Source organism: Radiomyces spectabilis (genome assembly GCF_025331425.1).
Source record: "Radiomyces spectabilis strain NRRL 2753 chromosome Unknown BYT42scaffold_9, whole genome shotgun sequence".
Classification (NCBI taxonomy): domain Eukaryota; kingdom Fungi; phylum Mucoromycota; class Mucoromycetes; order Mucorales; family Radiomycetaceae; genus Radiomyces; species Radiomyces spectabilis.
In genome coordinates this window covers 792,328-818,449 of record NW_026251934.1, presented here as the reverse complement: position 1 = coordinate 818,449, position 26,122 = coordinate 792,328, and the positions used below count along the sequence as shown (strand labels likewise).

General features: G+C 41.5%; 10 protein-coding genes and 1 non-coding gene across 11 annotated transcripts; 7 read left to right on the top strand and 4 right to left on the bottom strand.

Annotated features, from left to right (window-relative positions):
- Positions 1 to 646: 646 nt before the first annotated feature.
- Positions 647 to 3,359, top strand: BYT42DRAFT_576289 (amino acid permease/ SLC12A domain-containing protein). Its single transcript, XM_051569041.1, has 13 exons — positions 647 to 837; positions 921 to 990; positions 1,056 to 1,147; positions 1,212 to 1,288; positions 1,346 to 1,383; positions 1,467 to 1,517; positions 1,588 to 1,673; positions 1,759 to 1,823; positions 1,892 to 2,045; positions 2,122 to 2,182; positions 2,242 to 2,393; positions 2,463 to 2,550; positions 2,617 to 3,359. Exons 2-13 carry the CDS (start codon positions 921 to 923, stop codon positions 3,174 to 3,176), a joined length of 1,494 nt encoding a protein of 497 aa, XP_051421680.1. The 5' UTR covers positions 647 to 837; the 3' UTR covers positions 3,177 to 3,359.
- Positions 3,360 to 5,569: 2,210 nt separating this feature from the next.
- On the top strand, positions 5,570 to 11,455 carry BYT42DRAFT_639583 (uncharacterized protein; the record flags this gene model as incomplete). Its single annotated transcript, XM_051572518.1, has 13 exons — positions 5,570 to 5,658; positions 5,718 to 5,728; positions 5,798 to 5,875; positions 5,935 to 5,976; positions 6,042 to 7,302; positions 7,373 to 7,973; positions 8,043 to 8,062; positions 8,135 to 8,683; positions 8,746 to 8,993; positions 9,065 to 9,268; positions 9,363 to 10,815; positions 10,882 to 11,126; positions 11,186 to 11,455. The coding sequence occupies exons 1-13, from the start codon at positions 5,643 to 5,645 to the stop codon at positions 11,453 to 11,455; spliced, it is 4,998 nt and encodes a 1,665-aa protein (XP_051421679.1). The 5' UTR covers positions 5,570 to 5,642.
- Positions 11,456 to 11,865: 410 nt separating this feature from the next.
- BYT42DRAFT_t100 lies at positions 11,866 to 11,938 on the bottom strand. Its single transcript has one exon. It is a non-coding gene; the product is annotated as a tRNA-Phe (tRNA).
- A 1,026-nt stretch (positions 11,939 to 12,964) lies between these two features.
- On the top strand, positions 12,965 to 15,284 carry BYT42DRAFT_576273 (uncharacterized protein). The gene is made up of 5 exons (XM_051569040.1): positions 12,965 to 13,145; positions 13,247 to 13,276; positions 13,396 to 13,770; positions 13,843 to 13,947; positions 14,045 to 15,284. Exons 1-5 carry the CDS (start codon positions 13,110 to 13,112, stop codon positions 14,894 to 14,896), a joined length of 1,398 nt encoding a protein of 465 aa, XP_051421678.1. The 5' UTR covers positions 12,965 to 13,109; the 3' UTR covers positions 14,897 to 15,284.
- A 1,413-nt stretch (positions 15,285 to 16,697) lies between these two features.
- BYT42DRAFT_403200 (uncharacterized protein) lies at positions 16,698 to 18,052 on the top strand. The gene is made up of 4 exons (XM_051563407.1): positions 16,698 to 16,826; positions 16,898 to 17,229; positions 17,306 to 17,422; positions 17,491 to 18,052. Exons 2-4 carry the CDS (start codon positions 17,131 to 17,133, stop codon positions 17,944 to 17,946), a joined length of 672 nt encoding a protein of 223 aa, XP_051421677.1. The 5' UTR covers positions 16,698 to 16,826; positions 16,898 to 17,130; the 3' UTR covers positions 17,947 to 18,052.
- An 824-nt stretch (positions 18,053 to 18,876) lies between these two features.
- BYT42DRAFT_576269 (DASH complex subunit dad4) lies at positions 18,877 to 19,419 on the top strand. The gene is made up of 3 exons (XM_051569039.1): positions 18,877 to 18,954; positions 19,020 to 19,064; positions 19,117 to 19,419. The coding sequence occupies exons 1-3, from the start codon at positions 18,895 to 18,897 to the stop codon at positions 19,228 to 19,230; spliced, it is 219 nt and encodes a 72-aa protein (XP_051421676.1). The 5' UTR covers positions 18,877 to 18,894; the 3' UTR covers positions 19,231 to 19,419.
- Positions 19,420 to 19,453: 34 nt separating this feature from the next.
- Positions 19,454 to 20,321, bottom strand: BYT42DRAFT_576268 (uncharacterized protein). The gene is made up of 3 exons (XM_051569038.1): positions 20,097 to 20,321; positions 19,892 to 20,033; positions 19,454 to 19,831 (listed from the first exon to the last, which is right to left on the bottom strand). Exons 1-3 carry the CDS (start codon positions 20,276 to 20,278, stop codon positions 19,592 to 19,594), a joined length of 564 nt encoding a protein of 187 aa, XP_051421675.1. The 5' UTR covers positions 20,279 to 20,321; the 3' UTR covers positions 19,454 to 19,591.
- Positions 20,322 to 21,259: 938 nt separating this feature from the next.
- On the top strand, positions 21,260 to 21,745 carry BYT42DRAFT_485443 (uncharacterized protein; the record flags this gene model as incomplete). Its single annotated transcript, XM_051563744.1, has 2 exons — positions 21,260 to 21,596; positions 21,639 to 21,745. Coding segments are annotated over 2 exons (444 nt in total), but the record flags the coding sequence as incomplete, so codon positions are not given.
- Positions 21,746 to 22,180: 435 nt separating this feature from the next.
- BYT42DRAFT_594522 (calcineurin subunit B) lies at positions 22,181 to 22,877 on the bottom strand (the record flags this gene model as incomplete). The annotated part of the gene is made up of 3 exons (XM_051570776.1): positions 22,181 to 22,416; positions 22,489 to 22,725; positions 22,859 to 22,877. The coding sequence occupies 3 exons, from the start codon at positions 22,875 to 22,877 to the stop codon at positions 22,181 to 22,183; spliced, it is 492 nt and encodes a 163-aa protein (XP_051421673.1).
- Positions 22,878 to 23,278: 401 nt separating this feature from the next.
- On the bottom strand, positions 23,279 to 24,749 carry BYT42DRAFT_576262 (uncharacterized protein). The gene is made up of 5 exons (XM_051569037.1): positions 24,490 to 24,749; positions 24,285 to 24,433; positions 23,988 to 24,221; positions 23,633 to 23,910; positions 23,279 to 23,561 (listed from the first exon to the last, which is right to left on the bottom strand). The coding sequence occupies exons 1-5, from the start codon at positions 24,603 to 24,605 to the stop codon at positions 23,331 to 23,333; spliced, it is 1,008 nt and encodes a 335-aa protein (XP_051421672.1). The 5' UTR covers positions 24,606 to 24,749; the 3' UTR covers positions 23,279 to 23,330.
- BYT42DRAFT_576260 (uncharacterized protein) lies at positions 24,749 to 25,555 on the top strand. Its single transcript, XM_051569036.1, has 4 exons — positions 24,749 to 24,913; positions 24,986 to 25,143; positions 25,207 to 25,309; positions 25,376 to 25,555. Exons 1-4 carry the CDS (start codon positions 24,778 to 24,780, stop codon positions 25,480 to 25,482), a joined length of 504 nt encoding a protein of 167 aa, XP_051421671.1. The 5' UTR covers positions 24,749 to 24,777; the 3' UTR covers positions 25,483 to 25,555.
- Positions 25,556 to 26,122: the final 567 nt, after the last annotated feature.

The window sequence follows — 26,122 nt, the reverse complement described above, 5'->3', positions numbered from 1 at the left end:
AAGGACCCTACTATTGCAAACAAATCATCTATTTTCATAATCTCAGCACATCTTACGTTTAAATGGATACAAAACCAGGCCCATGTTCTGTAAAACGAAACGCAATCACGAACGAGACAGAAAACTTTGTCACACATTCCTCATCGAAAGTCAAATGCCTACTAGCGGGAAAGGATTCGCATCTCACAAGATTTGTGTTCAAGGTACTTACCCCAAGTTGGTTTATACATCTTCCGATTAGCAGATACGATAGGACAGTCATCTTTTTTTTTGGGGGGGATTTCATTTGCGCTCTGTTTGATCTACCGCATGCATAATATAGGATAAGTGGCACGTAGGATGGGTCGACTTTTTTTTACTTGGTTGGCCTGTCGAGTCTTGATCCGCTCGTATAAAAGCAGATATGCTCCGTTTGGCAAAGATGACATAATGTTGTGTCCCTTTTCACGCTGTGTGTGTGAAAACAAGAAAAAAAAAAGGTTGGAGATAAAGGAATATGAAGAGATACAAATGCCTTAAAATAGGGTGATCACATGGTTGCCTCGTCAACCAAATCTCCAAATACATGCAAAAAGGTCTGGGGATCTGTGCCAATTACCTTATAAAAGACTGAAAATGTTAAAAAAGGCCCTTTTTATACTCCTTATGACAAGTTCACAGAAACATCCAGCCGATACAGTTCACTATTCCCACGCCAGTGAAAAGCTTCAAACTGAGGCTTCCATCACCTCGTTTGAAGACGGTCATGGAACCGATACCACACATTCTCCTCGTTCGTTGGAAGACCAACCACCGCCACAAAAGCTAAAGCGTGCTTTAAAATCACGCCATCTTGCCGTAAGTGTCCTCCCTGGGTTTGTTCAAGATTTTTTTTTTTTTTTTTTTTTGCTGATTCCAATGTCGATATCTATTGCAACTAGATGATTTCTCTCGGTGGTGTTATTGGACAGGGTTTGTTTCTATCGGCAGGAGGCAATTTAGCCGCAGCTGGTAAGCTTTTCAAACGATGGAAAAGTATTCACTCGACTATCGCCTCATATCAATCCAATCTCAAGGTCCTGCGGGCGCCTTGATCGCTTATGCCATCATCGGCTTTATCGTGTTTTGGGTCACCTATTCTCTGGGAGAAATGGCCACTTACATCCCCGTAAGTATTCTTCAGAACCGATTCGCTTCTCTGGCTACATCTATTAATCGTCGAGTTATAACAGGTATCAGGGTCTTTCACTGTCTTTTGTCGACGATTTGTTGATGAATCTTTCGGTGCAACCATTGGATACAACTACTGGTAAGGAAGTAAATCCTCAAGTCAAAATCTATAGCTGTTGCTCAATCAGTTACGCAGGGCTTGTTGGGCCATCATTGTTGCAAGCGAACTCACAGGTGAAGTTACTGTCATGACTGCTCTTGCACGCTCAAACATCATAGTCCACTGATAGACTGATGATCAATGTGTACGCCCATAGCTCTTCCGCTAGTGATGGAGTTCTGGACTCAAAAAGTCCCTTCTTGGGCATGTAAGTATTAATCCTGATTAAGCAGAGAAAATAAGCGCCAAAATCATCCATAGTCTCATGCGCGAAATAGGGTCCGGCATCTGGCTTTTGATTATTTTCGTGCTCAATATGTGTGGCGCTCGAAGCTACGGTGAAGCCGAGTATTGGTTCAGTCTTGTAAGTACCTGCTTGTCGATAAGCGCTTCCATTATCGATAACGCCTTAACAAGTTGTTAACCCGTTTCTGACTGATATGGCACAGATCAAAATATTAGCCGTACTTATCTTCATCATCGTTGGCTGTATCACTTCCGGCGGTCATATTGGGTACGATAACATCTCTGTTTTCGACTTTCTTTGTCAACGCGCTTGATTAATGTATATCATCAATATAGTGGCGAAGTATACGGTTTTAAATACTGGAAGGATCCTGGTGCCTTTTCCAACGGCGCTTTGGGCGTTGTCAATGCGTTTGTTTTGGCCTCCTTCAGTATGCAGGGCACAGAGATCATTGGTATAACGGCTGGCGAATGTGATAATCCACGCAAGGTAAAAAGAGCACCTTTTTACAATTCAGCATCATCAGTAGTCTAAACATTTTCTGTGCACTTTCTTAAACCATTAGCAAGTTCCACGTGCTATTCGAAATGTGTTTTGGCGTATCATTATCTTTTATCTCGGATCAGGTAGGTTTTTGCGTTGTACCAATGCTATCATGGTCATTGCTAAGCAAGCGGGTCGATAGTGTTTGTCATGGGAATGATCATTCCGTGGAACGATCCACGTAACCTAAATACCGATGGCGGTTCGGTGACGGTCAGCCCTTTTACGATAGTGTTTGAAAAAGGCGGCTTGAAAGTTGTGGCTGACATTATGAATGCAGTTATATTGATTACGGTAGGTGATGAGTTCAAAAAAGAAAACAAAAAAAGGGAGGGTGGATGCTGAACCAGTTTTCTTTTTTAGGTTTTATCGTGTGCCAACAGCGGTATGTACGTGAGTAGTCGCATGTTGTGCGCTCTTGCCAATGAAGGTATCGCGTATCATAAACTAGGTACAGTTCATCAAACGAGGAAAATTCACAATGGTTACTGTTACTAACGTGCCGTTTGGGAACCAGCTTACATTTCGAAACGTGGTGTGCCAACTTATGCGTTGGTCTGCACTGCTCTTGTGAGCTTGGTCACTTTTGCCACATCGTTTATTCCTGGAAAAGCGCTTTTTGTGGTGTTGACGAAACTGTCTGGTGTTGCTGGATTTGTCACCTGGGGTGGTATTTGTTGCGCGCATTACCGATTCAGGAAGGCCTTCAAGCGCCAAAATCGAAACTTATCCGAGCTTCCTATCGTGGCACCGTGCTATCCATTTGGAGATTTGTTTGGCATGGTGGCTTGTATTGTCATTTCACTCATGGCCGGCTATTCCTACTTTGTACCACCCTCGGCTGTTGGATTGATTGGGAACTATGCAGGCCTGGTCCTCTGCGTGATTGGGTTCATCGTGACCAAACTGTGGACCAAATCAAAAATGATTCCGATCGACGAGATTGACCTTGACACAGGTCGCTCCGAGCTTTCTATGGGACTGGACCATCTGGAAGAAAAAGACGACCAAGAGGAAGAAGTCAAAGGCCCTCTGTACAAACGTATCTTCAAGCGCTTGATCATTATTTTCACCTAAAACTCGATCTTTTTCCATTATCCCCCCCAACAGTTACAAAAATTTAATGCATATCCTTTAACCACAATTTTTATTCGTCCTTTTCTTTGCAAAAATAAAAATAAAAATAAAAATTAAAAAGTCGCTCAACCTAAGCGGCACAAGTTGCTGTAACGCATTTACGTGTTACAATAGAGATCAGCGATAAATCAATACCTGTTATGCTATGCCATTTTTGCTATTTTATTGAAAAAACAAGTTCATTGAACGCGGTTTATTTCCCCATTGGAACCGTTTTTTACATCAAATGCGCAATTCAGTTACTAAATTTGGACTTTAATATCTTCAGTTGTGGACATAACGGCAACACCCGCGAAATGGTAATTTTAAAACTCCGTATTTGGATTTCGAAATCGACTATTTGCATGTAAGAAGAAAATACAAATTGAATTGGTTATATATAAAAAACAAGATGGAAGGTACTTGTGCACAATTCTTTTATAAAATAAAGAGATCAATAATTTTTAATTTTATGATAGAGAATGATATCAGATCTTTAAATGTTGAATACGAAAAAGAAAATAATAAAATTAATATCAGTTTTCGTAAAGATAATCAAAAATTTGAAGATCAATATATGATTCCAAAACGAAGAAATAAAAGAATGAAAAAACGATCAAATAATATACCTACGCCTATAACGACAGACAATGAATTTAGTGATAATGAAAGAAGCAACATAAAGGATAACAATTTAAATATAATCAATGACATGGATAATCCTATTGATCATGTAACCGAAAATTTCAGCTGTAAAAGAAATTTGACCCAACCGAATACACCTGATGTAAATAAAAAAAAATATAAAGTTGATATATGTAATGCCAATGTGAGTAAAAAGATAATTGATAAAATTAAAAGTTCGGCAGAATCTGAGAATTATGATGATGAAGATGATGAAGATGATAATGATGAATTTAAAAGAGATGAATTTTGTTTGAAATTATTATATAATATATTGATATATGAGAAGAAGCTTATTACAGAAAATAACATAGCAAAACTTACAAATGTTGAAATAATATTTGACAGAATAAAACGTATATTTATTGATTTGGGATTTTCTTTTGATTTAGATTATAATGTATGATCACTGTTTTTAACATGTCAAATAAATTATGACCATATCTTTTTCTAAAAGCCAATTCTAAAAAATACAAAGTATACAATTCAGAGTTTCTTCGGATATTAGGTATATACTTTCTTAAATGCATCCAGAATCCTTCTATCGTGTTTGTGTGTATTGTAGGATTTTCAGCGTCAACGAAATATTTAGAATGATTTACTGTATAGTGATGATATCCCATCTTGTTTAGGTTCACATAAGATTTCATTTCGTCAGTTATAATAGTCGTTTTTGGATGAACATATTGTTGAATTATCGGTAGTATCGTTTTTGCTTGTCGGTTAGGCACAGGTATAAGGAAAAATAAATTTGATTTCCTCTGGTAACCACCGAGTATCCACATATGTTTTTGGAATCGTTTGTGCCTTGCAGTGCTGATTTTCGTTCTTCCCATACAACATTCATCGATCTCGACAATTTCTTCTTTTCCACCGATTTTGTTTTTCCAGATATCTTCATTGTCTAATATCCATAGCTTTATCGCATTTTTAATTTTCGTATATAATCTTGTCACTGTATCTTCATCGATTCCCATTTGTTTTGATACTCTTGTGGGAGATGGATCTAAATAAAAGAATATAAAATTAGATTGAGATTATATATAATAGATAATATACAAACCGATGGTCCATTGTCGTAAAAGCTCTACAATTTGGATTGATCTTAAATTTGTTTTTTCAAATAATGTCTCAGAGTATATCCCTTTCCTGACATTATCTGTATAGCAATAGTATCTGTATCGTTCATAATATTTTCCAATAGATAATGGTTTTTTACATATGGGGCATATAAAATGGTTGATAATATGATTATTTTGTAAATAGATAATTGCTTGTTCATCATCATATAAGGTTCTATAGAGTGCCTCATTTGATTTGAACATCTTTTGTTGAATGAAAAGAAACAAGGTGATTATGAGTTACCTAAATTGTGTATTTTGTAAATAGACGGAGTATAAAGTATGTTTTGTGTAACTTACCAATACACGGTTCCTGCCGACATAACTTCCCTTTTCACGCCACAAAATTCGACCCGATGTGGCGTCTCGACTTGCATCACGTGAAGTAATAAATTCAATCCCAGAACCTTCCATACCAAGATCAAATTTGCATGAATTTTTCATTCAAAAATTTGCTTACATTATCATGTTCAACATTGCACCGTATATTCCAAAGGTAAGAGTCCCATTGGATGACGAGGCGTAACCACTTTTTAACATGACCTAGTATGTAAGGTTGCTGCATGCCAATGAGGAAAACGTGGAGATTCCGTACCGGCATACACAATTTGGGGTGGTGCTCATGGTCGATGTCGTTGGTAAAGTCATGATCAAGAATGGGCAATTGCATAACGCCATGATTAACGTACATTCATAGGTTTTAGTACGGTATGTAGAAAACATATAATTTTGATCTGCCATATACATCTGACGGACCCGATCCACGTGGAAATTTAGCTCACAACACTGGCCACCGAAAAAGGCGAATCTGGCGCCGAAGCCATTGCTTTGGAAGTCGGAGCTTACATGGGCGAAGTAAGCTGCCACCTAAAAAGGCAAACCATGGATAAATGACTCACCCATGCTTTTTCTAGTGTATCCAAATCATTGAATTTTTCGGTGGTGATGTCGTAAAGGTAACTATTAAAATATAAAAAGACATCCTCCATTGGAATGATTAAACATTATCAACTTCATTTAGTTTCTAGGAGATGCGGTCCTCGTGAGCTTCCAAGCAAAAATATCGATGGATCACCTACATACCACAGGCGAAAAGGATACAAATATTGCCTATTTTACACGTCAAAAGAATATGCTCGTACGAAGGGCAGTCGAGTGTGGGCTCCAGCTACTCGCTCGCTTGTCACATTACCGCGTCTACTTGACTGCGGAGGAGCGCAACCGGCATAGAACTCCACAAGGCGATATTGAACGTCATAACCGCAACGATAGAAACATGATCTTTGGTTTCGGAGAAGGTGGCAAAGTGAAGAATGGGCAAAGACTGTCAGAAAGTGAATACGTTCCTCCGCGACACTTCTCGGAATCTTACTCCATTTCGTTTGATCGATGGAATTTCCTCTCATTTTTGTGGCGTAAGCATAAACAAAAGTCAAAAAGCGAATCGGATAGACGAGCAAGTGCCTCGAGCGGGTATTCGAGCACACGCAACATGAACGCCATTGATTTGGAGCTGCATATTGCATTATCTTGCGGCGACATCACGAATGTCATATTGGGTGATATTGACCCCCATTCATCCAACAACAGCACCACCGGTGATAACACGATACGTAACTCTACGACTACGACGAGCAGCGAACAGGGATCGTACGATAATTACTTTTTGGAGCAACATGGCCGTCTGGAATATGCGATCGGAGGCCCGGTCGTCGAATCCCTGGATGCAGCTTTAGCGGCCGCCAAGGCCGGCGAAATGAGCATCACAGCTGAAGCCTACGAAATTATTCAGCGACAGCCTTTGGATCTACAATGTGAAGTGCGGGATCAATTTTACATTGTGCATACCGCCGAACCGCCGGATCCTTCAAAGCGAGGATACAACACATACCGACAACCAAATGCTGTTAAACTGACGAGTACTACCCCGAATGCCGACTATTTACTTGATCGACCCAATTTGCTTCAACAAGCGTCCAAACTCAGTATCGAACCCTTGATTCCACGTATCCGTAATACTTCTTTCATGCAAATTCCGGCGGATATGAGCCCTCATTATTTTAAATACCTCAACCGAAGCACACTTTATCGCTTGCAGCACAGTAGCGACGGCAACTTTCCCCCCCAGTTTCGCGACGTGACTATTGTGTTTATCAGTCTGGGCAAGGTGGATGTGACAACGGACGCTGGTTTACAAAACGTACAAAAAGCCATCTTGAGGGTCATCCGTGCTTTGGTTAAATATGAAGGTTTGTTGCAACAATTTGCCATTGATGATAAAGGTCGGTATACGCAAAATGAAAAGCGCGCCAAAGTTTGTGTATGTGATAACTTTTTTTTTATATTCTCCAGGCGCCACAATTCTCGCTGTGTTTGGACTCCCGCCTTTATCCCACGAGAGGGAAGCTGTGTTTGCAGCGAAAGCCGCTCTTGAACTTCGGGACCAATATCGTCAATTGGATCTGCCGGATTTCGCGATTGCTCTGGCAACAGGGGTCATTTTCAACTGCGTTTTACCGCAAGGCAACCCTTTCCGACGAGATCCCGGCATTGCTGGCGATACAATTATCCTGGCCGTTCGTATGCTCAAGTTTCCTTTTTCCAAGAACAACGTGGTGTGCGATACGACGACGAAGAGTCAAATCGGAGGATTATGTGAATTTGAGGACTTGGGCGAGAATTTCGTCAAGGGCAAGACCAAGCCCGTGCAGATGTATAAAATTGTCAAATTCGGGGCCAAAAGTTCCAAGAGGATTTCGATGCAAGCGATGGAACAAAATACCGATTTCATCGGCTATAAAAGCGAAATGTCGGCAGCTACGCAATTCGTCGATGAATGGAGCCAATACCAAAATCATCATGTTCTCATCATCTACGGTGCTTCCGGGGTTGGTAAAAGCTACTTTTGCCATACGCTCCAGCGAACCATGATATCGCACGGCGTTCAATGCTGGTATGTACCATTTTAGCTCGTATTCCTGCTTATAGCAAAGTATTGAATTGTATTGCTTCGTTTTGTTAGTTGGTCATCTTCCACGGAAGGTAAAGTTTGAAAAAAAAATTTGCTTTTCGCCCTCTACGAAAAGCAATTGCTAATTAAGTATTTCCTATTAGTGGAGAAGAGCTCCAAGTACTATCTCTTGAAGAATTTGATGCTTTCGCTCTTTGAGCTTATTGAGACGGACCAAATTCCGGATAATGAGAAAAAAACAAATGTACCCGATACAAATCATTCTTCGCAACATTTGAGTGCCCAACTGACGTCTATGCAATCCGCGGAAAGAAAACCGACCGATCTGTCGATAGCGTCCGACTCAACATTCCAGCATGCAGAAACGAGTAATTCTAAAGACCGTGGCCCACGGCTCACTCTCTACACGTCGACGTCGTCCACATGCAAGCCCACCGCCAGTCACAGTACCGGAACCCATAACGAAGTGGCAGAAATCATTTTACGAGCACTGACAAAATGTGGAGAAGATGAAGGATTCTTGCCACTGTTTAAAGTCATTTTTGGCACCTTGAACGACGTTGAAGAGAATCAATATACCCGTTTGCTGGATGGTCGAGGACGTGACATTCTCCTCACAGGCGTCCTTGTGCGAATGGTGCGCTATGTGTCTGAGCACATTAGCTTTGTATTTATTTGCGACGATATTCAATGTTTGTACTTTCGGTGGTTACTGACATGACTTAATTTGTTGCTGACGCTGTGGTTTCCTTAGGGGCGGATTCAGCGTCTATCCGAATTTTACGCCATATACACGAACAGTGCCAACGCGTGTTGTTGATTATGGCCACACGTCCTAGCCGCGATTACAATATTGGTTTTCTCAGCGATTTTTGCGTAACAGGTGTGAACGCCAAAGTCGAATTGGGTGGGCTCGACGCAATGGAAATTGAGCAAATCATCTTGCAATCGTTCGACAGTGGTGTCAAGAAAGTCAGTCCGGAAATTGTGCGCGTTATCCAGGTACGATTATATATTTTGAATTTTAAAAAAAAACAGTTGCTTAACCCTGAATACCTGAAAAAAAAAAAAAGAAACGCACAGGTGGCAATCCGTTGTATGTCAAGAATATGGCCATCATCCTGAAAGATTTCAACCACGTAACATTGGTCCAAGGCGAATTAGTCCCGAGTACCAACAAATTTGACCTCGAAGATTTACTCGGCAATTTCGACTACAAGCGCATCATCAAAATCCAGTTTGATCGCCTAGATGCCAATTTTGAAGAGTTTTTAACGGTAAGCCGTCCATCCCACATCTGGCAGCCTCTCCTCACCAGCTGATCCTAGCTTCCTATCGTACTAAACGAATCTACAAATTTTATTGTCACAGATCGCTTCTTGCTTGGATCAATATTTCACCGTGTATGAAATACGAGCCATTATTTCTCCTTCGAATGTCATCTTCAACGACAAGAACTTGCAAGAGATCCGGAGCGCCGTGCAAAAATATGATGTGTACAATTTCCTCACGCAAACGCACAATGACAGCTCCTATGAAGGACGGACAGAAGTTTATACCTTTACGCACGTCACCATTCCTCACACTATATACGATATGGTAACCTACGAAACCCGAATTTCACTTCATCGCCGCCTGGCCGAGTACTATGAGTCCCAACTGAACCGTGACAATTATTCTCAGCTTTTAAGCAAGATTGTACGTCATTATCTCCACGCTGACAAAATAGAGAAACAGCTCCATTATTTGGAAGAGCTGGCCGATCTCAATATGAAGTCGTATCAGTTACCGGAGGCCACGAACAACCTGCAAATGATGGTCAAGATTTTGAATGAAAACGAGGAGATTTCCGCGATCTTTGGAAATGTGCACAAGAGCGACATTTATCGTCGACTTGGTATGTGCTATACGATGCGAACACGATTGACGGAAGGGGAAAGAAATCTCTTCAAAGCTCTTGACTATCTCGGAGAACCGTGGCCGCGTAGCGAAATGGCGTTCTTTTACAGCTTTTGGAAAAATCGATTCGCGCAATACCGACATCTACGATGGCACGTCTTTTACATGTGGAAGAAACGCACCAGAAAGGAACTGGGGAAACGTGTGGTGGAAATTATGGCTCAGCTGTCCAATATCTACTTCCACAACGGTGATGGACGTGACTTTGTCTACACTTGCTTAGTTGGTCTCAACGCCTGTGAACGACTCGGTGAATTGGGCACGCATTACACTTTATTTCTCGCAAGAAACGCGCTACTGTGCTGGCTGAACGATGAAAAGGAGAATAGTATTGCTTACATTATCAAAGCGGTCAAGTATATGGATGAGAAATCGGATTCCAGCACGTTGACGATTTATGCCTTGTTATGTTTCGCTGCGGGTAAATTCACCTGTGCCAGAAACATGCTGTATCAATCGATTCAGGTGGCAACCACTCTGGGGGTGGTGACTGATTGCCAAACGTTTTACCGTTCGGTCAGCACTGTGATTACAATGCGGATATTTGAAGGCTCTCTGAATAGCTCCCCGGACGATATTGCCTTGCTGAAGCAAATGGCGGATATAGCCCATGCTAATGGCGATTTTGAAGCCGAGATTTGGTTAGGCGTGTATCATGTTGCCAATGCGATTGTCATGGATCAGCTGCCCGAATGTGCTCCGTTTGTATCTCTTTTGGAAGTTCACAGAAAAAAAGCAGCGGATTATAACCGCATTGCTATCCATGGAACCTTACTGTGTTATTACGCACGATCACTGAATAACCGAAAAGCAGTGTTCCACTACCGAATGCTTGTCTCGATACTTCCGTCTTTGACCGTGACACGTAAGAAAAATAGGGTTTTTATTTTTATTTTTGCGGAATTGATCAGTTTCCCATGTTTCAATGTAGCCAATATATTTCCTATTTTTGGATTAATCTTTTGTACGATGGGCATGTATTGTCTGGTGGAGAGTGATCAAATCGATCTTCTCGCTTCCGGAGACAGAGAAGAATACGATCGGTTCGTTCTGGGGATCACACGTCTAAACCATGCATTCCAGCAAGTGAAATTCTGGGAGTTCACCCAGCCTGGTCTATACCTTGCGCGTGCTCTTCCGTATATTAGCACTGGTCGTTCCGTTGAAGGATACATGGTATATGAGCGTACTGTAGTTGACCAAATCCCTGACATTCTATTAATTGTTTTTGACAGGTACTCCGCCATGGTATTAACGAGATGCACTTTATTCAAGAAATCAAATTTTTAAGAGCGTACTACTGGTCCAATATTGGCAAGTATGCATTTTCACCACAAGAGCGAATCAAATGGACAGAGCAAGCAAGACGGGATTTTGATGCACTGAAGATTCCTGCTCACATTTACTGTAATCCCGATCCAGCGCACTGTTATACAGGAGGACAGCAGGCTGACTTGCGTTTGGAATCAGTGGAGAGCCAGGAACAATCTATAGATGAAGCATAATTGTTTATTTTTTTTCTTATTGCATAAAACTCTCTTCAGCAATTCTGTCGATTGCGATGAAGTGTTATTCACCAATCAGAAAAAAATAACCTTTTACTCTTTTTTTTTAAACCATATTGGTTTCCATGTGGACAAGTAGGATTTTGATCCACCCTAAACACAGATACATCGTGGATTGCTAAAATACAAATCCACAGCTCTTTAAAATTGTGAGATCATCTGCTTGAACACAAAACCATCAAAACTTAAACACCAAATCAAAATCTGAAAATTCATAAATGAAGCGATTGCAACGCAAAGAAAAAAGAATGTACGAGATCGTCAAAAACAATAAAAAAGAAGAACGAAAAAAAAGAAACAAAAAAAAAAAGAAACAAAAAAAAAGAGACGCGAAAAAAGCAAAAATGAATTGCGGCCTATGTGGATTGAACACATGACCTTTAGATCTTCAGTCTAACGCTCTCCCAACTGAGCTAAGGCCGCTTCTTGATTTCTGAGTCAAAATTACATATTTGGCATCTTAGTAATTGTAATTTTTTTTTGCCTCTTACAGCCTCCAGAACGCAGTAAATACGTTTTTAAAGCCGCTTTATCATTACCATTGAGACGTGGCCTTTTTGTCACGCGCCTTATGTGTACCTGTGTTCGTGTAATTGGTAGTTCAATAGCGACTTTTTTTTGTCACAGTTCTGATATTCAAAGTCCGTTTCTTTTTTTTGCTGCAAGAGCTTAAAAATTTTTTGTTATTTTTATATTATAGATTGATAAGTATTCTTTATTCTTTTTCTGTTTAGATTAACAAACAGAACAAGCAAAGCTGTTGTATTAACAATGCTTATTTGGTAAGTGAAAGTACAAAGTTCTTTTATTTATATCACTGAATAGTCTTTAATTTGCAGATCATAAAAATCAAGAAAAACTTATATTTTTGATCTAATGATAATCAATTTCACTAAAAATAACAAGCTTTGCTAAATGCAAATAAAAGTGCACAAATAATAAGAATGACCGAGCTAAACTCAAGAATGATATCTTCTGTAGCTAATCATTCTCTATGGTAATTATAAAGGATAAGTAATCTTAAGTAATACAAAAACATTGGAAGATTTATTATGATGCTGTGAAAGAAATTACTGTAGAAATTAGATGATGCTATCTTTTACTCCTTATATATTTTATCTATTATCTGTGTTATATTTTGATCTTAGTTTCTAACTATCACTTAAGCTTTAAAATTGTATTGCTACAGATAACTTGAAGTATTTGAAAGATGATTAAAGTTTATTTAGCTCTAGCATATAGTTGGTGATGTAATCAACTTCAAGTTGCTTGTGGTTATAGTCAGATTAAAGGCTTTTTGAATCGATATCAACCATTCAGACAGCTGTCAAATCAGACAATACTTTGGTTACTTCTGATGCTATTCTCATCATCTGATGCACCTTTTATGAGAGTATCACCTTTTTTTTCAGGAATCTCTTTGATGACTAATTTGAATTTGATTGGATTGACATTCTGCTGACGTCGAAGTGAGACTGTCAAAGTTTCCTTAGCTGCATAAGGCGGAAAAGAATATAAAAACAAAGAAAAAAAAAACGAGTGACTCATTTCCTGCTTTATCTATCACTTTCTGCAGTCGGCAAGTAAAGACTGTATGTTGGAAGGCGATCTTGCAGACGACGAGTTCTACGTAAGTACGAGGTTTTGCCCTTTTGGTGTCTTCTCTCCATTCCTTGTCTACATGTCCATTGATTCCGTGTTTTTTCTTTCTTTTTCTTTGTCTCTGCTTAGGTCTCGCGTGTTGCTGGAAGGAAGTACAAGGTACTGTTACTTGCCATCTCTCTTTATTCACGATTAGTTCGTGTTAAAAATAGGAGAGCATCTGCTGATGAGGGCATCGCTGAATGTGGTAGACCGTGAGCTAACTGATAAGCCAATAGAACAAGACTCTCTTGTACCTCATTGAGTGGGACGGTTATCCCAAAGAGAGCAACACCTGGGAGCCCCAGGAAAATGTCTACGATGAAATGCTTGTCAACAATTTTCTCAAGCAGTTGCGTCGCGAACATGTGGGCTTGGATGTGATCAATAGCCGTGGCAAGTTGTTGTTAGCCGATGCTTTTGACCCAGAAGCGCCTGCGCCCAAGCCTACCCCCGCGCCTAAACGGGTCTCCACCTCCTCGACCAGAAGTAGTCGATACAGCAAGAGAATTAAGGGGTCGCCTACACCATCGACCAGCAGCTCTGGCATTACCGACGATTTGGTCGTCTCTCGACCTCTCATGAGAGCGGTGCGAAGCAAGGAGTTGCAGAGTGTAAGTTATCCCATTACTACCCTGATCAAAGCGCGTCTTTTTTCCTTTTCCTAAACATTTGTATGTTTCTAGGTTATCTTCAATCTCAAGTGGGCTGATATCAAGCGTATCACTGGCGATCCCGACGTGTACGCTCGTTTCGTGGAATCCATCGAAGCATCGCAAGTGTTGGCGGCGGTAAGTGATTTAATCTTCCATTTAATTTTTTTTTTTTTTTTTTTTTTTTTTTTTTTTTGGCTCGTGGTCAAAGATGGCTCATTCACTCCCTTATTAGGCTCAAAATCATCCGTTGGTCGAGGGTCCTGACAAGCTATACCATTTCCACAATGTATATCCACCGGTCACCGTTGTCAATGAAACTGACGATGAGTTGTTCCCTGAGAACTTCATCTACATTGACGAATTCATTTATTCCAAGGACACCTCCAAGCCCGATCCCGAGTTTCTCGAAGGTTGCGAGTGTACCTCCAAATGCAATACTGGCTCAAAGAATCAAGGATGCCATGAAGGTATCGCTTATAGCAAGCGCGGTCGTCTCATTATCCCCTCGGGTACTCCCATCTATGAATGCAGCGTTGCTTGCAAATGTGGCCTTGATTGCTCCAACCGCGTTGTACAACGTGGACGCAAGATTCCTCTTCAGATCTTCAAGACGCCCAGCAAAGGCTGGGGTGTACGTGCCATGTGTGACATCAAGTCTGGCAGCTTTGTCGAAGAGTACATTGGTGAAGTGATCCCTGAAACTGAAGGCGAATTCCGTGGTGCCATTTATGACAAGATCGGTACAAGCTACCTGTTTGACATGGATTTTGCTGAAACGGATGATCTCCCTCCTCGCTTTGTGATTGACTCTTTCCTGCACGGCAACGCCAGTCATTTCTTCAATCACTCTTGCAACCCCAATCTCAGCGTGTATGTGGTCTTTTATGACAGCAATGATATCCATTTCCATCGCATCGCCTTCTTCTCCAAACGCGATATCATGAAGGGCGAGGAGCTCACCTTTGATTATGTGGGCTCGGCCGAGTCCGCAGGATCTTCGACCGGCGATAAACCCACTCCCACCAAGGGTAAATTCCCGTGCCACTGTGGCACTCCTGATTGCAGAACTTGGATTTATGCCTAAAACACTGTTTGTGTTTTCTCTTTCGTCAAAGCTATCTTTATTAGTGACAAAAAACCCTTTTTTTTTCTTTTCACGTGATTTGTGTTGAGATTATCTCCACCTCCATATCTCTATCAAATATCCTTCTGCTTGTGGAAAAAACTGTTTCCATTTTATATTTGTAACCATCTGTCGTCATGTATTGCGGCGTAGGCATAGGTCATCCATCAATGAATTCGTTTCTATGAAATAAAGTCTGATATTTGACTCAATTGGAATGTTTTTCCCAAAATAAAAATGGAAGGAAAGGAAAGTGCCAGTGCCCATTGATTTAGCTGCATGGCGTCTTCATCTGTATGGAAATCAACCGTTACGCGCGATCATCACGCTCCTCAAAATTACTAGCGACTTTTGAAACTGCATCATCTATCGAAGCTCAGCATTGGACAAATCTAGGAGGAAAGGTTCCACGAAGTACCGGTTTTTCTCGGTAATCACAATATTGATGATGTGCAGGTAAAGTCGTTTGAAAATCGGAATCTGTAATGACCAAGTTTGAATAAGAGAAGTTTTCCTTGATAGAAGTCTAGAGATGAAAAAATAACATAATGATCCTTTGCTGACTATTACTGCCTAGTAGAAGAACGTTCGTCGTAGTAAAACAATCACCTTTTATTGATCGCCATGGCGTTTTCACTAAACCTGCCGTGTGACACAGTGAAACAGCTAGTCCAAAACAATCTACGACCGGATGTTCTGGGTTATCAGCGCTGATACGTATTATTCCAGGAGGCAAAAAAGGCGCCGATTTCTCGCCGATATCTCGGTCCCGGAAATGAACGCGATGTCATTGTTTCTGCTTGGATCGTGCACAATAAATCTATACGTATAGCCAGAGATTACTCCAGTCAACTGAAGAACAATGAGATGTTTATGCCAGTTTCCCTCACTTATCAGCTCATGATAATCGCGCTGATACAAATGAAACAGCTACAGGATCTACTGAATGACCTATTGAACGGATAGCCGCAAACGGAAGAAGCACATGCTGTTTTGTCACGACGATTAATGTTGATCTTTCTTTCCTCTTTGAATGATATGTTTCAATGTGTTGATGACTGGGAGCTATGACTCTAACACAACGGATCAACATCGCTGCTGTTGTTGCAGGCAACATGCAATGATTGAACATTTATTATTTTGCTTGTTAAAAGGCTGTATTGATGGTTGGAAAAATGCCTCTGGCACATACATGTTTTCTGAGGGAAAAGGGAAGCTGGCTCTGCGCAGCTATCATGCAATGAGCGACCGTTCAGCTGCTTCAGCTTACGATGACGCCGCGGAAGAGACGAGAATCCGTGCCTTAATGAGTTAGCGATCTGTTTGCATTCAGTAGCAACATTTTTAAGATATATAAACAGATTACTGCATTTCTGGATAGCACAATAGCAAGAGCGCATGCGTTATCAAACACTTTCATCGGTGGAAAAAGAAAGGTTATTTTACCCCAGAGGATACAGGGGTAATCAGTGTTTCACTCGGAAAAATGGAGAAAAGTTATGCTTCAAGCATTTGTATGATGGTGCATGTTCCTTGCGAATGCGGATATAGATATATTCTATACATCGTTGTCTATATAGATTATGATCGATGCCATGGTCGATCGATGGTTTTCTTCATCAGGAAAGAAACGTGTAATGGCGTGATCCGTTTATCAATTCGCTGGAAAAAAAAGAGATTAGTAAAAATATAGAATTTTGGGATGCGGTTTACCGAGTTTGATACGGGTGCCGGTCTGTGGTGAGAAAAAAAAATAGCTGTTGAGTCGCGAATGGATCTATTATGGTGAAGTCGACCTTGTGATTGGTACCGAACATTTGCAGCGTCTGATTTCAAAAGCCGACATTTTACGATTTGAGATCTTGGGAAATCGAGACAATACAAGAAGATGGTATTTTATGGGAGAACAAAGGTCATGTACAATGTACTATATCTGACGATGAGAATTTCATAAAACGATAGCGAGACGCAGAGCTAGAGGATGGAGGTTTTCAAGGGGATCCGTGCCTGTCAAGAAATTTTTCACGTTCCACAGCAGATTTTCAGCCTATTTCACTCGGCGACATCGATGGGTTTTCCTTTGATTGAGTTATTTTTGCTGCCCACAGATTGAAACGTCCTCCTGGTTATATAAAGGGATCGTTATTTCCTCTCGCCAAGGTGATCATTACTACTCGCCTTAATTTCAATTCACCATGGTTCGAGTTTTGTCCACTTCCATTGCCATGTCGTTGGTAACTTTGCTCGCCACGTCTGCCCAGGGACATATTATGATGTCGCCCTACAGAGGCCAGGTAAGAACTCATTCAAGACTTTTGATATTATAAACATGATGTATACTGACTATTTCTGTACATCTAGCCCGGACAGTCTATCAATGGCACATTAACAATCGGCCATGGTTGTTCAGGAGCAGCCACCACTGGCCTCGCTGTCACTGTTCCTGAAAATGTTGTGGATCTTCAGCCCCGAGAAATTCCGAACTGGGTACGTTTATGCAACAAATCCGGCGTGTTAAGATTTTCATGACTAACATTCATACTGTGATTAATCAGAAACTCGATGTTGTCTATCGTGATTTGGAAAAGCCTATTACCGTCAATGGCAAATCCATCAACCGGGCTGTGGCCAATGTCACTTGGTCTGGTGGTAACCTTCCCAACGACCAAGCTCAAGAGTTTGGTATCCTTTTCACGGTGCCGGAGGTGGATCTGAGCAACCAGCCCAATGTTACGTTGTACTTTCCCAGTATCCAGACTTGCACCAATGCTACTTCCGCCTACGTTGATATTCCTGGTTCTACCCCGGCTAACGGAGCCAAACCTCTCCCTGCTCCAAGCTTCACCATCACAAAAGATGCCGCACCTCCAACTGCAGATAATGGTCACGGCGATCATAAAGAAGGCGATGGTCATCAACATGGCAGCTCCGCCAGTAGCATACTTGTGAATGCTGTTCCTTTGATGGCTCCTTTGCTTGTCTCCGGTGCTTTAGTTTTGACGCAATTATAATTTTTATTTTCACGTTTCTTTTATTTCGCGTACACATATAATTTTTAGTACTATGCGTGTCAACATTTATATGTACTTTTTTGTGATTTATGACTATATCAATTAAAGGAGTGACTCGGTGAGTTTTTCTTCCATAGCACAAGTTGGCCCTCCTAACAATTACTGCACCGTGGACTTCATGGAAACTGTCTCAGAAATAATTTAGTCAACGATGATACGACGAGGCTCCGTTTCAGCCATTATGGTGGATGATTCGAATCTCCAGGCGCCCAGGGCAAAACCAGTTTCTGATTTTTTTTTCCCTTCCAGGGTGACGTGGTTGTTGCCAAGCATGTGCGTCGTTGTAATTTTTGTTGCTAAGCTTCGCCGAAACTGCCAAGTTTATTGACAAATCATATATTTATTGTCGTTGGTATGGCACAAATCTTTCTCACCCTGGTATTCGTGGATCGCTGTATAGCGTCAAGGGTTATTATAAAGATCCCAAAAAATTTGCTCAACGAGAAACAGAGACTGTCGTTATGTTTCTATCACCAAAAAAGAGTGGTTTTGCAGTTAGCCATTTTACCATAGGTCATCCATAAACACGCAAACCACTTGCTATGGAAACGTATTGCGTCTGTATAAAAGATTTCGAGGGATGCGTTTATTTGATGTAGTTGTTCTTGGTAGCGATCTTTATCGCGTTATTTATGCTCCACCATATTCATAGAAACCACTTTTAAGAAAAAAGTAAATAGTTGTAGCATCTGCTGAAGATCAGTTGTGTGGCGTCTCTTTGTAATTTATCGACTGTTGATGGGCGGAGCAGAAACATTTGGTAGTTGGGAACTTTAAAGGCCCGATGAATGGCGCATTAAGTGACTGTGCCTGTGTCGCGCGCGCTGGACATAATAGGCGGGCAGAACAATAGCTCTCGATTGGCGCAGTGGATATATTTGGTTTGCCATGGAGAATCCGCACGAGCAGCAACAAAATGCTTTACTTGGAAGAATTGTACTCAATGTGGTGAGAGAGATTGATTATACTTTGATTCGATTGAATCAATGCTCACTTATTTCATCGTGTTACAGACAAAACTTAACAATTCCGTCAATGAACTTAATGAAAGATTAGAGGTATGATTTGCTTGATGATTGGAAATCAACAAGTTGCTCAACGAATTGCTAGGAACTGAGCAAAAGCAACAATGATATTACAACGATCGCGCAAATGTGGGCAGCTTACAGCGCTTCTGTTCAAATTCACCTTGAAACCACCAAGAGCTTTTCCGAAGCTCTCTAAAGCTGGTGTATTATGGTCTTAATCATTTATTCCCTCTTACCTGTATATATTCTCTCGTCCAAATCCGCAATTTCCACATAGTTCTCCGTATAATATATAAAAGTGAAGCAACTGCGTTTTGCTCTGCTCATTGACCAGTCTATTGGCGTGACAACCACTCTCACAGCCAATTGAAGTTACGATGTGCACTAACACTTATAATAATTCATTTGGTGAAAATGATGCACGAAAAACGAGTTTTTATAAAAATGATTGTGAATGAAATAGTTTTTTCTTTTAAAATGCAATCACTCGATCGGGCATAGCATGGTTGTCTTCAGCAAAATATATATACACTAGATTCGCAAGGCACAGTGACTTCTTATCCGCTCATTTCAATATCATTTTCCTGCGCCTTGGATGCTAAAAGCTCTTTTTCCACCAATCCATCGTCGTCGTACACAAGAACACCTTGCTTCCATGTACCGTATTTGAGACCAATTTCCTTGTTTCGCTCATATTCTCGAGCAATATCGTCAGCGTTGCCTTTCCAGCCTCGATACAACTGAAGATTTTGTCGACCAATCAAGCGGATACACTTGACGCGCAAATCGTTGGTGGACTAGGATGGAGTAAGTGGCATGCATTTTTACAGTGTTTTCATCGAGCATGAAGTACTTACCCATTTCGGTAACAGCTCCTTTGAAATTTCACCAAAGTGACCAATACCATGTTTCTCGATACCCTCAATGAGCAGACTCTTCTCTACATCAGTCCACTTTCGTACTTCCTCTGGTTTGCTGCCTTTTGGGGGGCGGAAATAACTATAAGCCCAATCGTTAGAGCCAAAAAATAGTTATTTACTCTAACTGATGCATAATATTTACTCTTGATTCAGGGTTCCGTCGTCATGGATCATGTTTTTTGTGATTTCGAATTCAGGACGACGGCAGAATTTCAGGCGAATGGATTTAACCCATTCCTGCTTCTCTTTGAGCAGTTCTTCTTCTCGTGTCAGAGGCGTGGGCGTTTGTGGCGATGTGGAAGTGTGATCAGGGCTGTCGGACATGGTGCAAGGAAGAAGAAGGGATACGCGGTTTCGAATTTCTGGGCAACCCAAAAAAATAAAGACGCGTCTGGCAAGTCGAAATCTCCGCTCGTCCAAATGATGAATGGCCATATTTCTTGGCGAGAACATCTGCTGTTTGCGATGGTTGTAATGTCCGTATCGTAGACTCTGTATAGACTTTTATTCCCTATATATTTTTGCTGCAGCTCGCTGTAATAAGCGTCGTTGGAGAAACCATGCTAGTTGCGAAGGATGAGTGGGGAAATACGAACGAAAACGCGCATCAAAGGCTCGTTGTCTGCGTCAAAATACTAATCAATTCTGCGGGAAAAATCAAACTCTTTACTGAAAACGTTTAACCGTATATAAAGAAAAGGAGCATCAACTGTTGAAGGCAAGATACACTTTTTTCAGCTTGATGATATGAATTTCCAACGTGGAACGAAGGTTAAAAAAGATATTTCATCATGATTTGTATCTATTTCTTACTATACATTAACAAATGCTGCTGTGCTTGGGTTTGGTCCATGTGAAAAAGTTTGCAACATCCTACGAGAACGTTGAAGGTCATTGCTGCTGACAAGACACTGCTGTAAATCCGTATCCCCCATGTTGTGCATATGCCCCGTCCGGTTGTGTCATTTTCGGAGTTGAGAATCCGCCTGCATTGAAGTTGAACATCGGGTTCCCTCGTGCTTTTCATTGGCCAATTTTCGCAAGCCACTATCGAGCTCCAACCCCAGCTTGTCTCTTCTCTCCTTTGCCTATTCCCAAAAAAAGAACCGATACAAGTGAGCCTCTCCGTTGTCCCGATCTCACTTTTGTCAGCTTGATCAAAGCCTATTCCAGTGTCCCCCTCAGATCTCCTAATCACAAATCAACCAACATTCTCAGATAACTGATTCTATCTCGATCCCGTGCGTTCAATCTTCCCTAGTCTTCCTGCAACGTACATCCCCCGATATGACCACCCGATCGGATCAGACCAATAAGCGTAGCTGTTCACCGGCTCTTGAAGAAGCATCGTCCAAACGTCTTTGCACGGAACCGATCGACACAAGCAACACTCACTTGTTGACACAGCTCACCGATGTTCTGGCGGAAATCCGATCCACTCCTTCCACCGGCGAAATATCCGCCGAGCTGCTTGGCAGTTTGAAATTATTGATGTTGCAAATAGAACATTTGTCTGCGGATGAAAACAACGTGGAAGCGAAGCAAATGAAAGATGAAAGTGATCGTTGCCTAGAAACTTGGTTTGATGAATTGGTCGCACGATGCGAAGCCGACGGGGAACTGGATATCGATGCATTGGAACGTGAATTGACGGCGGCCGAAGATGATAGCAGTGACGAAGAAGATGCTCTTGCTTTAGCGCTAGCACTGAAGGATGAAGAAGAGGAGTTGAACGATGCTGTCCTCGATAACAATCAAGGTGACGAGGTGGTAGTGGTGGATGAAGAGAATGCCGCTCACAGTCCCGTGGAGGTGACCGCTTAGATAGCCCTTCCCCTATCCATGCGTGTCGTTGGAGAACGTCCCGTGTAGTCGTGTATGGTGCTGTACATAGTTTTTTTTTTTTTCGTCCTTCGACATTTCTTCATCTTGAAATGTCGTTGTTCTTTTTCCTTTTTCCTCTGCTTTTTTCTTTGACTGTGCTTTGTTCGCCTGATACCAAACAACGAATTGGCTTAACGTATGATATACGGTTTCCCCCCTTGTTGATATGTGATTATTTTCACTTCCGGCCTAGTTCGCCAATATACACCTCGTTTGCGACGTTTGCGCTGGTTGTACATAGGATACACAGAATCAGGATCCACCCATAGATTCATTCAGATTCGATAAAATGATATTTAATAGTGTAAATGCTAAATTGGGTTTGAGGGTTTGATTGTATGCTTAGAAGCTTTCGAGCGTCATTTGTTTCGCTACATCTGTATTTTCGACCATGACTAAAAATTCGTCAAAGCTGATCTTGCCATCCATATCCTTGTCAGCTTCCATGATTGTTTTGTCCACAATTTGTTGCAATTGGTTATCTTTAAGGTTGTTGCCGACCATCATCTTCAATACAAGGAAAAGTTCACCATTCGAGATGAAACCGTCGCGATCCATATCGTATACTTTGAAGGCAACTACGGAAAAAGCAGATAATAAAATCAGCTCAACCATCATCCATCGAACAAAAACCCTCGTAGCCAACGTACATTCCAGTTTCTCACGCTTGTTACCCCTTGCACTGAATGCACTCAAGCCTTTGATAAATTCATGAAAATCGACATCGCCACCGCCGTCTTCGTCGAAAATAGCAATCATGCGCGATGCCAACGGATTATTCGCAATTTGTGGTATGGATAAAAATTCATCCTTATCAATAGATCCAGAATTGTCCTTGTCGAGTTTCATAAACCGTTTATACAGACGTTGTATTTCCTCTGCAGAGACTATGTAAACATAACCATAGGAAAAGAAACACTTGGTAAGCTTGTCTCGTGGATATGACAAAACAGCGGGGGGTTATCGTTTTCCCACCCAAACCCGGAAGCAAGAAGTTTTCTCCCTCAGAAAAACACTTACAATTGGAGGTATTCACCATTTCCTCGAGATGCGATCCTGATTGCCCCATAATCTATTATCTTGTGTCCGAGATGAACGAAAAAAGTAAAAACTGAAAAACGGAACAACGGGGGAATTTGAATCATTCATGACCAGACTTTCCCAGACGCGAATGCTTGTGACTGCGTTTTGTGTCCGTAACACAGTGAACCCTTGGGTTCAGCCTCATTGCGCCTGCAAGTGACAATAGAAGAAATTACTGCGTTTCGCACTTTCCGTACAATACACACGCGCCACTCCAGGAGGCAGATTTCCTGGAAACTTTGCGCGTAAAATTATGCGACACTTTCGTTTTTACAAGTGATAACATGGCGAGCGTTCTTGCACATCCTTGTTTGCAACCACAATAACATTGATCTGAACGACTCACTCCAAAACAGGGGATAAACGATCCTGATATACACAGTAGTTCCTTTTTTATTTCATCATAGAACTAGTTATCTTTTCCATCTTCTGTCTTGGCCTTCTTTGCTTCTGATGCTGATCCGCTAGATCCTGAGGCGGCGGCATCAGGCGCTTTGCGTTTCTTGACCAAGGACGTCAAATCATTGACGTTGGTTGTGTTAATCACCTTTTCGGGGTCGGTGCCGGCGGAAGCAAACATGCTTTTAAGTAAAGCTTCAGCTTCTCTTTCCGTTTTTTGTAGGCTGATCAATTCTTCCATCTAAAGACGCGGTTTGCAGTGTTTATCAGCAAGGTGGTTACAGTTTCCATGAAAACTCTGCTTGCGTTTACCTTGGCTTCCATATCGGGAATTAGCGCTTCGATGTCTTTGATCTCGTTTCCATTGCTTTCCTCTGATGCAGCTTGTTGCAACTTTTCGAGGCGGTTCCTTAACACAGCCGTAGCCTTTTTGATTTCATCAACCGCGAGATGAGACTTGTCTGAGGAATATTCTAATGCAAGCGCGTACTTGTAATGAGCTTCTGCCAATTGCCTGTCGTCGGATTCGAGATTTTCTTGCTTAAGTTCAATGGCTCGAGCGTAATCCGTCAAGGCAGCGTCAAATTTCTCTATTCAATTTCGTTCACGCCTTGAGTATCTCACTCGTAGTAATTGTTTACTCGTCTCAATAAGTCGAAAGACTTACCTGTTTCCAAGCAAATATCACCCAAACCCATATGAACATCAGCCAGCATAAGCTTCGACTTTTTGTCTTCGCCCTTTTCCAAGGCCACTCGAGCGAGATCCAGCATGGTCCAAGCTGTCTCGAAATCATCTTCTTCATCGTCTGATCCTTCGTCTTCGTCGCCTTCCTCTTCCTGGGCGTCATTGGCCACATCAGCTGCTTCATCGTCAAACTGGATACGAGGGTTGCTCGACACTACGCGTCCCACAGGTGAGTTAGAAAAGCGCGATTTTTATTAAAGTGGGCATCCGTACTTGCCTGATGGTTCGGGCACTACTCGAGATTCCGCAGCACGACCTGAATCACCAAGAACCGTGTTGTTCAAAATGGCGCATTGGAGAAGACTCCGTCCGTAACCAAAGTAAGCAGCCGCATTCTCCAACATGCCTTCGCCATTCTTTTCGTCTCTACAGCTCCTGTTAGCGTGTAATATAACGGTGTATCTGAAATTCAGGGTTCGTACAAAAGCTGAGAAGCTCGACTATATCTGTCGACGCTGGTTTCATAGTGACCCGACGCATACGCATCGTCGCCTTCTCTCATAAGCGTATCAATATCAGGTTCAGTGTTGGTCGTCATGGTCGGAAAAGATAAACAGAGCTGTCAAAAGTAGCCTACGCTGCGCAATGGTCCCCTTTTTGTCCCGTTTCATGATCCGACGCACGTGACAAGACATTGAAGGACAGAATTCCAAGAGTAATTTCGCTTGTCAATCAATTTCTGTCTCTTCTTCCACCTGTCACCGTTTTTGATGTCCCACCTCATTAATCCCGATCGGCCTCTTATTGTGGGCCCAGAGGTTCCCGCACAACCGTATCCGTATCCTATTTCCGGTACCGTTGTCAAAGGCTATGGTCGAGGTTCCAAAGAATTGGGGATCCCTACAGGTAATTTCTTTTTTTTTGGGGGGGAAATCTCGATTTGATGATGACTCAGCATGGTTTAATATGTTGCTGTAGCCAATTTGAGCGAGGATGCACTTCAGATGATGTGCAGTGAATTCACAACGGGTGTCTATTACGGTTGGGCCCAAATCGGGGAAGTGAACTCCAAAGTATATCCAATGGTGATGAGTTTGGGCTGGAATCCGTACTACAAGAATGAGAAACGCTCGGCTGTAAGTCTTTGTTCTCGAGAGGTTTATTGTTGCTAAGACCTAGGGCTTACATGGAAACTATAGGAGGTCCATATTATCCACGAATTCCCCGAAGACTTTTACGGCACTTCTATCCGAGTGATTGTTCTCGGTTATATTCGCCCTGAGCAAAACTACCCGTCATTAGGTAAATTTGGAATAGGGCATGGGTATCAGCAAAGACGTATACTGAAAGCAGTGGGTGCAACGTTAGATGCGTTAATTCGCGATATTAGAACCGATGTTGAAGTTGCCAAGCACTCTTTAAAACGATCTCATTACGACGAAATTCGACACCACGATCTTTTTACCAAGCAATAAAAGGTTGTCAGCTACGGGGTTTTTTGTGTGCAGACCTTTTTTTTTCTGTATAAACAATCCACTTATACTAATATTATCTATGGTACGTGGTAAACATAAGCTTGTTTACACAACGTTGCCTTTCATTTTTGCTGGGTTCTGTGTTGGAATGCATTATCAATGGATGACTAAACCTGTCTGGGTTATAAAAGCTGCCACCGATTGGGGCAGCGCAATGCCATCGCGCAAAGATCATCCCGTCAAAACCAAAATAGCTGTGTTCAACATACGGCAATGCTCACAGTCATTAGAACAATCATTAGAAATTCTCCGGATTGCCTATTGGAAAATAAGAAAATAAGTGATAAAAGAATAAAAAAGAAAGTCATGACATGCATCAATTTATCAAAAAACAAAACCGGAAAAAAACCATGAATAAAACAGGGCAACAGTATTATCTGTTTGTCACACAAAACGCATATTGAAAAAGAGGCTTTTCCTTGATCTTAACCGAACTGTTTCGAAGTATGGGTCCGGGTCATCCATTTTAAGAATCTGTTACACCGATTAGCGCCCGAATAAACCTTTTATCACAGCTAAACATATTGCGCATCAACTTATTTCGCAATATGAGAGTTTAATTGTGGAAAAAGAAAAAAAA

What these genes read in the sequence shown, in the direction of transcription:
- BYT42DRAFT_576289 (XM_051569041.1), top strand. Translation starts at nt 921, where the DNA reads ATGATTTCTCTCGGTGGTGTTATTGGACAGGGTTTGTTTCTATCGGCA. An exon ending in TGTTGCAAGCGAACTCACAG is followed by an intron (nt 1,384 to 1,466) that starts GTGAAGTTACTG and finishes GTACGCCCATAG; the next exon opens with CTCTTCCGCTAGTGATGGAG. An exon ending in AATGTGATAATCCACGCAAG is followed by an intron (nt 2,046 to 2,121) that starts GTAAAAAGAGCA and finishes TTAAACCATTAG; the next exon opens with CAAGTTCCACGTGCTATTCG.
- BYT42DRAFT_576273 (XM_051569040.1), top strand. Translation starts at nt 13,110, where the DNA reads ATGTTGGAAGGCGATCTTGCAGACGACGAGTTCTAC. An exon ending in TTGCTGGAAGGAAGTACAAG is followed by an intron (nt 13,277 to 13,395) that starts GTACTGTTACTT and finishes ATAAGCCAATAG; the next exon opens with AACAAGACTCTCTTGTACCT. An exon ending in CATCGCAAGTGTTGGCGGCG is followed by an intron (nt 13,948 to 14,044) that starts GTAAGTGATTTA and finishes CTCCCTTATTAG; the next exon opens with GCTCAAAATCATCCGTTGGT.
- BYT42DRAFT_403200 (XM_051563407.1), top strand. Translation starts at nt 17,131, where the DNA reads ATGGTTCGAGTTTTGTCCACTTCCATTGCCATGTCGTTGGTAACTTTG. An exon ending in TGTCGCCCTACAGAGGCCAG is followed by an intron (nt 17,230 to 17,305) that starts GTAAGAACTCAT and finishes TAGCCCGGACAG; the next exon opens with TCTATCAATGGCACATTAAC. An exon ending in CCCGAGAAATTCCGAACTGG is followed by an intron (nt 17,423 to 17,490) that starts GTACGTTTATGC and finishes GTGATTAATCAG; the next exon opens with AAACTCGATGTTGTCTATCG.
- BYT42DRAFT_576269 (XM_051569039.1), top strand. Translation starts at nt 18,895, where the DNA reads ATGGAGAATCCGCACGAGCAGCAACAAAATGCTTTACTTGGAAGAATT. An exon ending in GAAGAATTGTACTCAATGTG is followed by an intron (nt 18,955 to 19,019) that starts GTGAGAGAGATT and finishes ATCGTGTTACAG; the next exon opens with ACAAAACTTAACAATTCCGT. An exon ending in AACTTAATGAAAGATTAGAG is followed by an intron (nt 19,065 to 19,116) that starts GTATGATTTGCT and finishes ACGAATTGCTAG; the next exon opens with GAACTGAGCAAAAGCAACAA.
- BYT42DRAFT_576268 (XM_051569038.1), bottom strand. Translation starts at nt 20,278, where the DNA reads ATGTCCGACAGCCCTGATCACACTTCCACATCGCCACAAACGCCCACG. An exon ending in GACGGAACCCTGAATCAAGA is followed by an intron (nt 20,034 to 20,096) that starts GTAAATATTATG and finishes TTGGGCTTATAG; the next exon opens with TTATTTCCGCCCCCCAAAAG. An exon ending in AGGAGCTGTTACCGAAATGG is followed by an intron (nt 19,832 to 19,891) that starts GTAAGTACTTCA and finishes ACTCCATCCTAG; the next exon opens with TCCACCAACGATTTGCGCGT.
- BYT42DRAFT_576262 (XM_051569037.1), bottom strand. Translation starts at nt 24,605, where the DNA reads ATGACGACCAACACTGAACCTGATATTGATACGCTTATGAGAGAAGGC. An exon ending in AGTCGAGCTTCTCAGCTTTT is followed by an intron (nt 24,434 to 24,489) that starts GTACGAACCCTG and finishes CAGGAGCTGTAG; the next exon opens with AGACGAAAAGAATGGCGAAG. An exon ending in TTCCCGATATGGAAGCCAAG is followed by an intron (nt 23,562 to 23,632) that starts GTAAACGCAAGC and finishes CCGCGTCTTTAG; the next exon opens with ATGGAAGAATTGATCAGCCT.
- BYT42DRAFT_576260 (XM_051569036.1), top strand. Translation starts at nt 24,778, where the DNA reads ATGTCCCACCTCATTAATCCCGATCGGCCTCTTATTGTGGGCCCAGAG. An exon ending in AGAATTGGGGATCCCTACAG is followed by an intron (nt 24,914 to 24,985) that starts GTAATTTCTTTT and finishes ATGTTGCTGTAG; the next exon opens with CCAATTTGAGCGAGGATGCA. An exon ending in GCAAAACTACCCGTCATTAG is followed by an intron (nt 25,310 to 25,375) that starts GTAAATTTGGAA and finishes GTGCAACGTTAG; the next exon opens with ATGCGTTAATTCGCGATATT.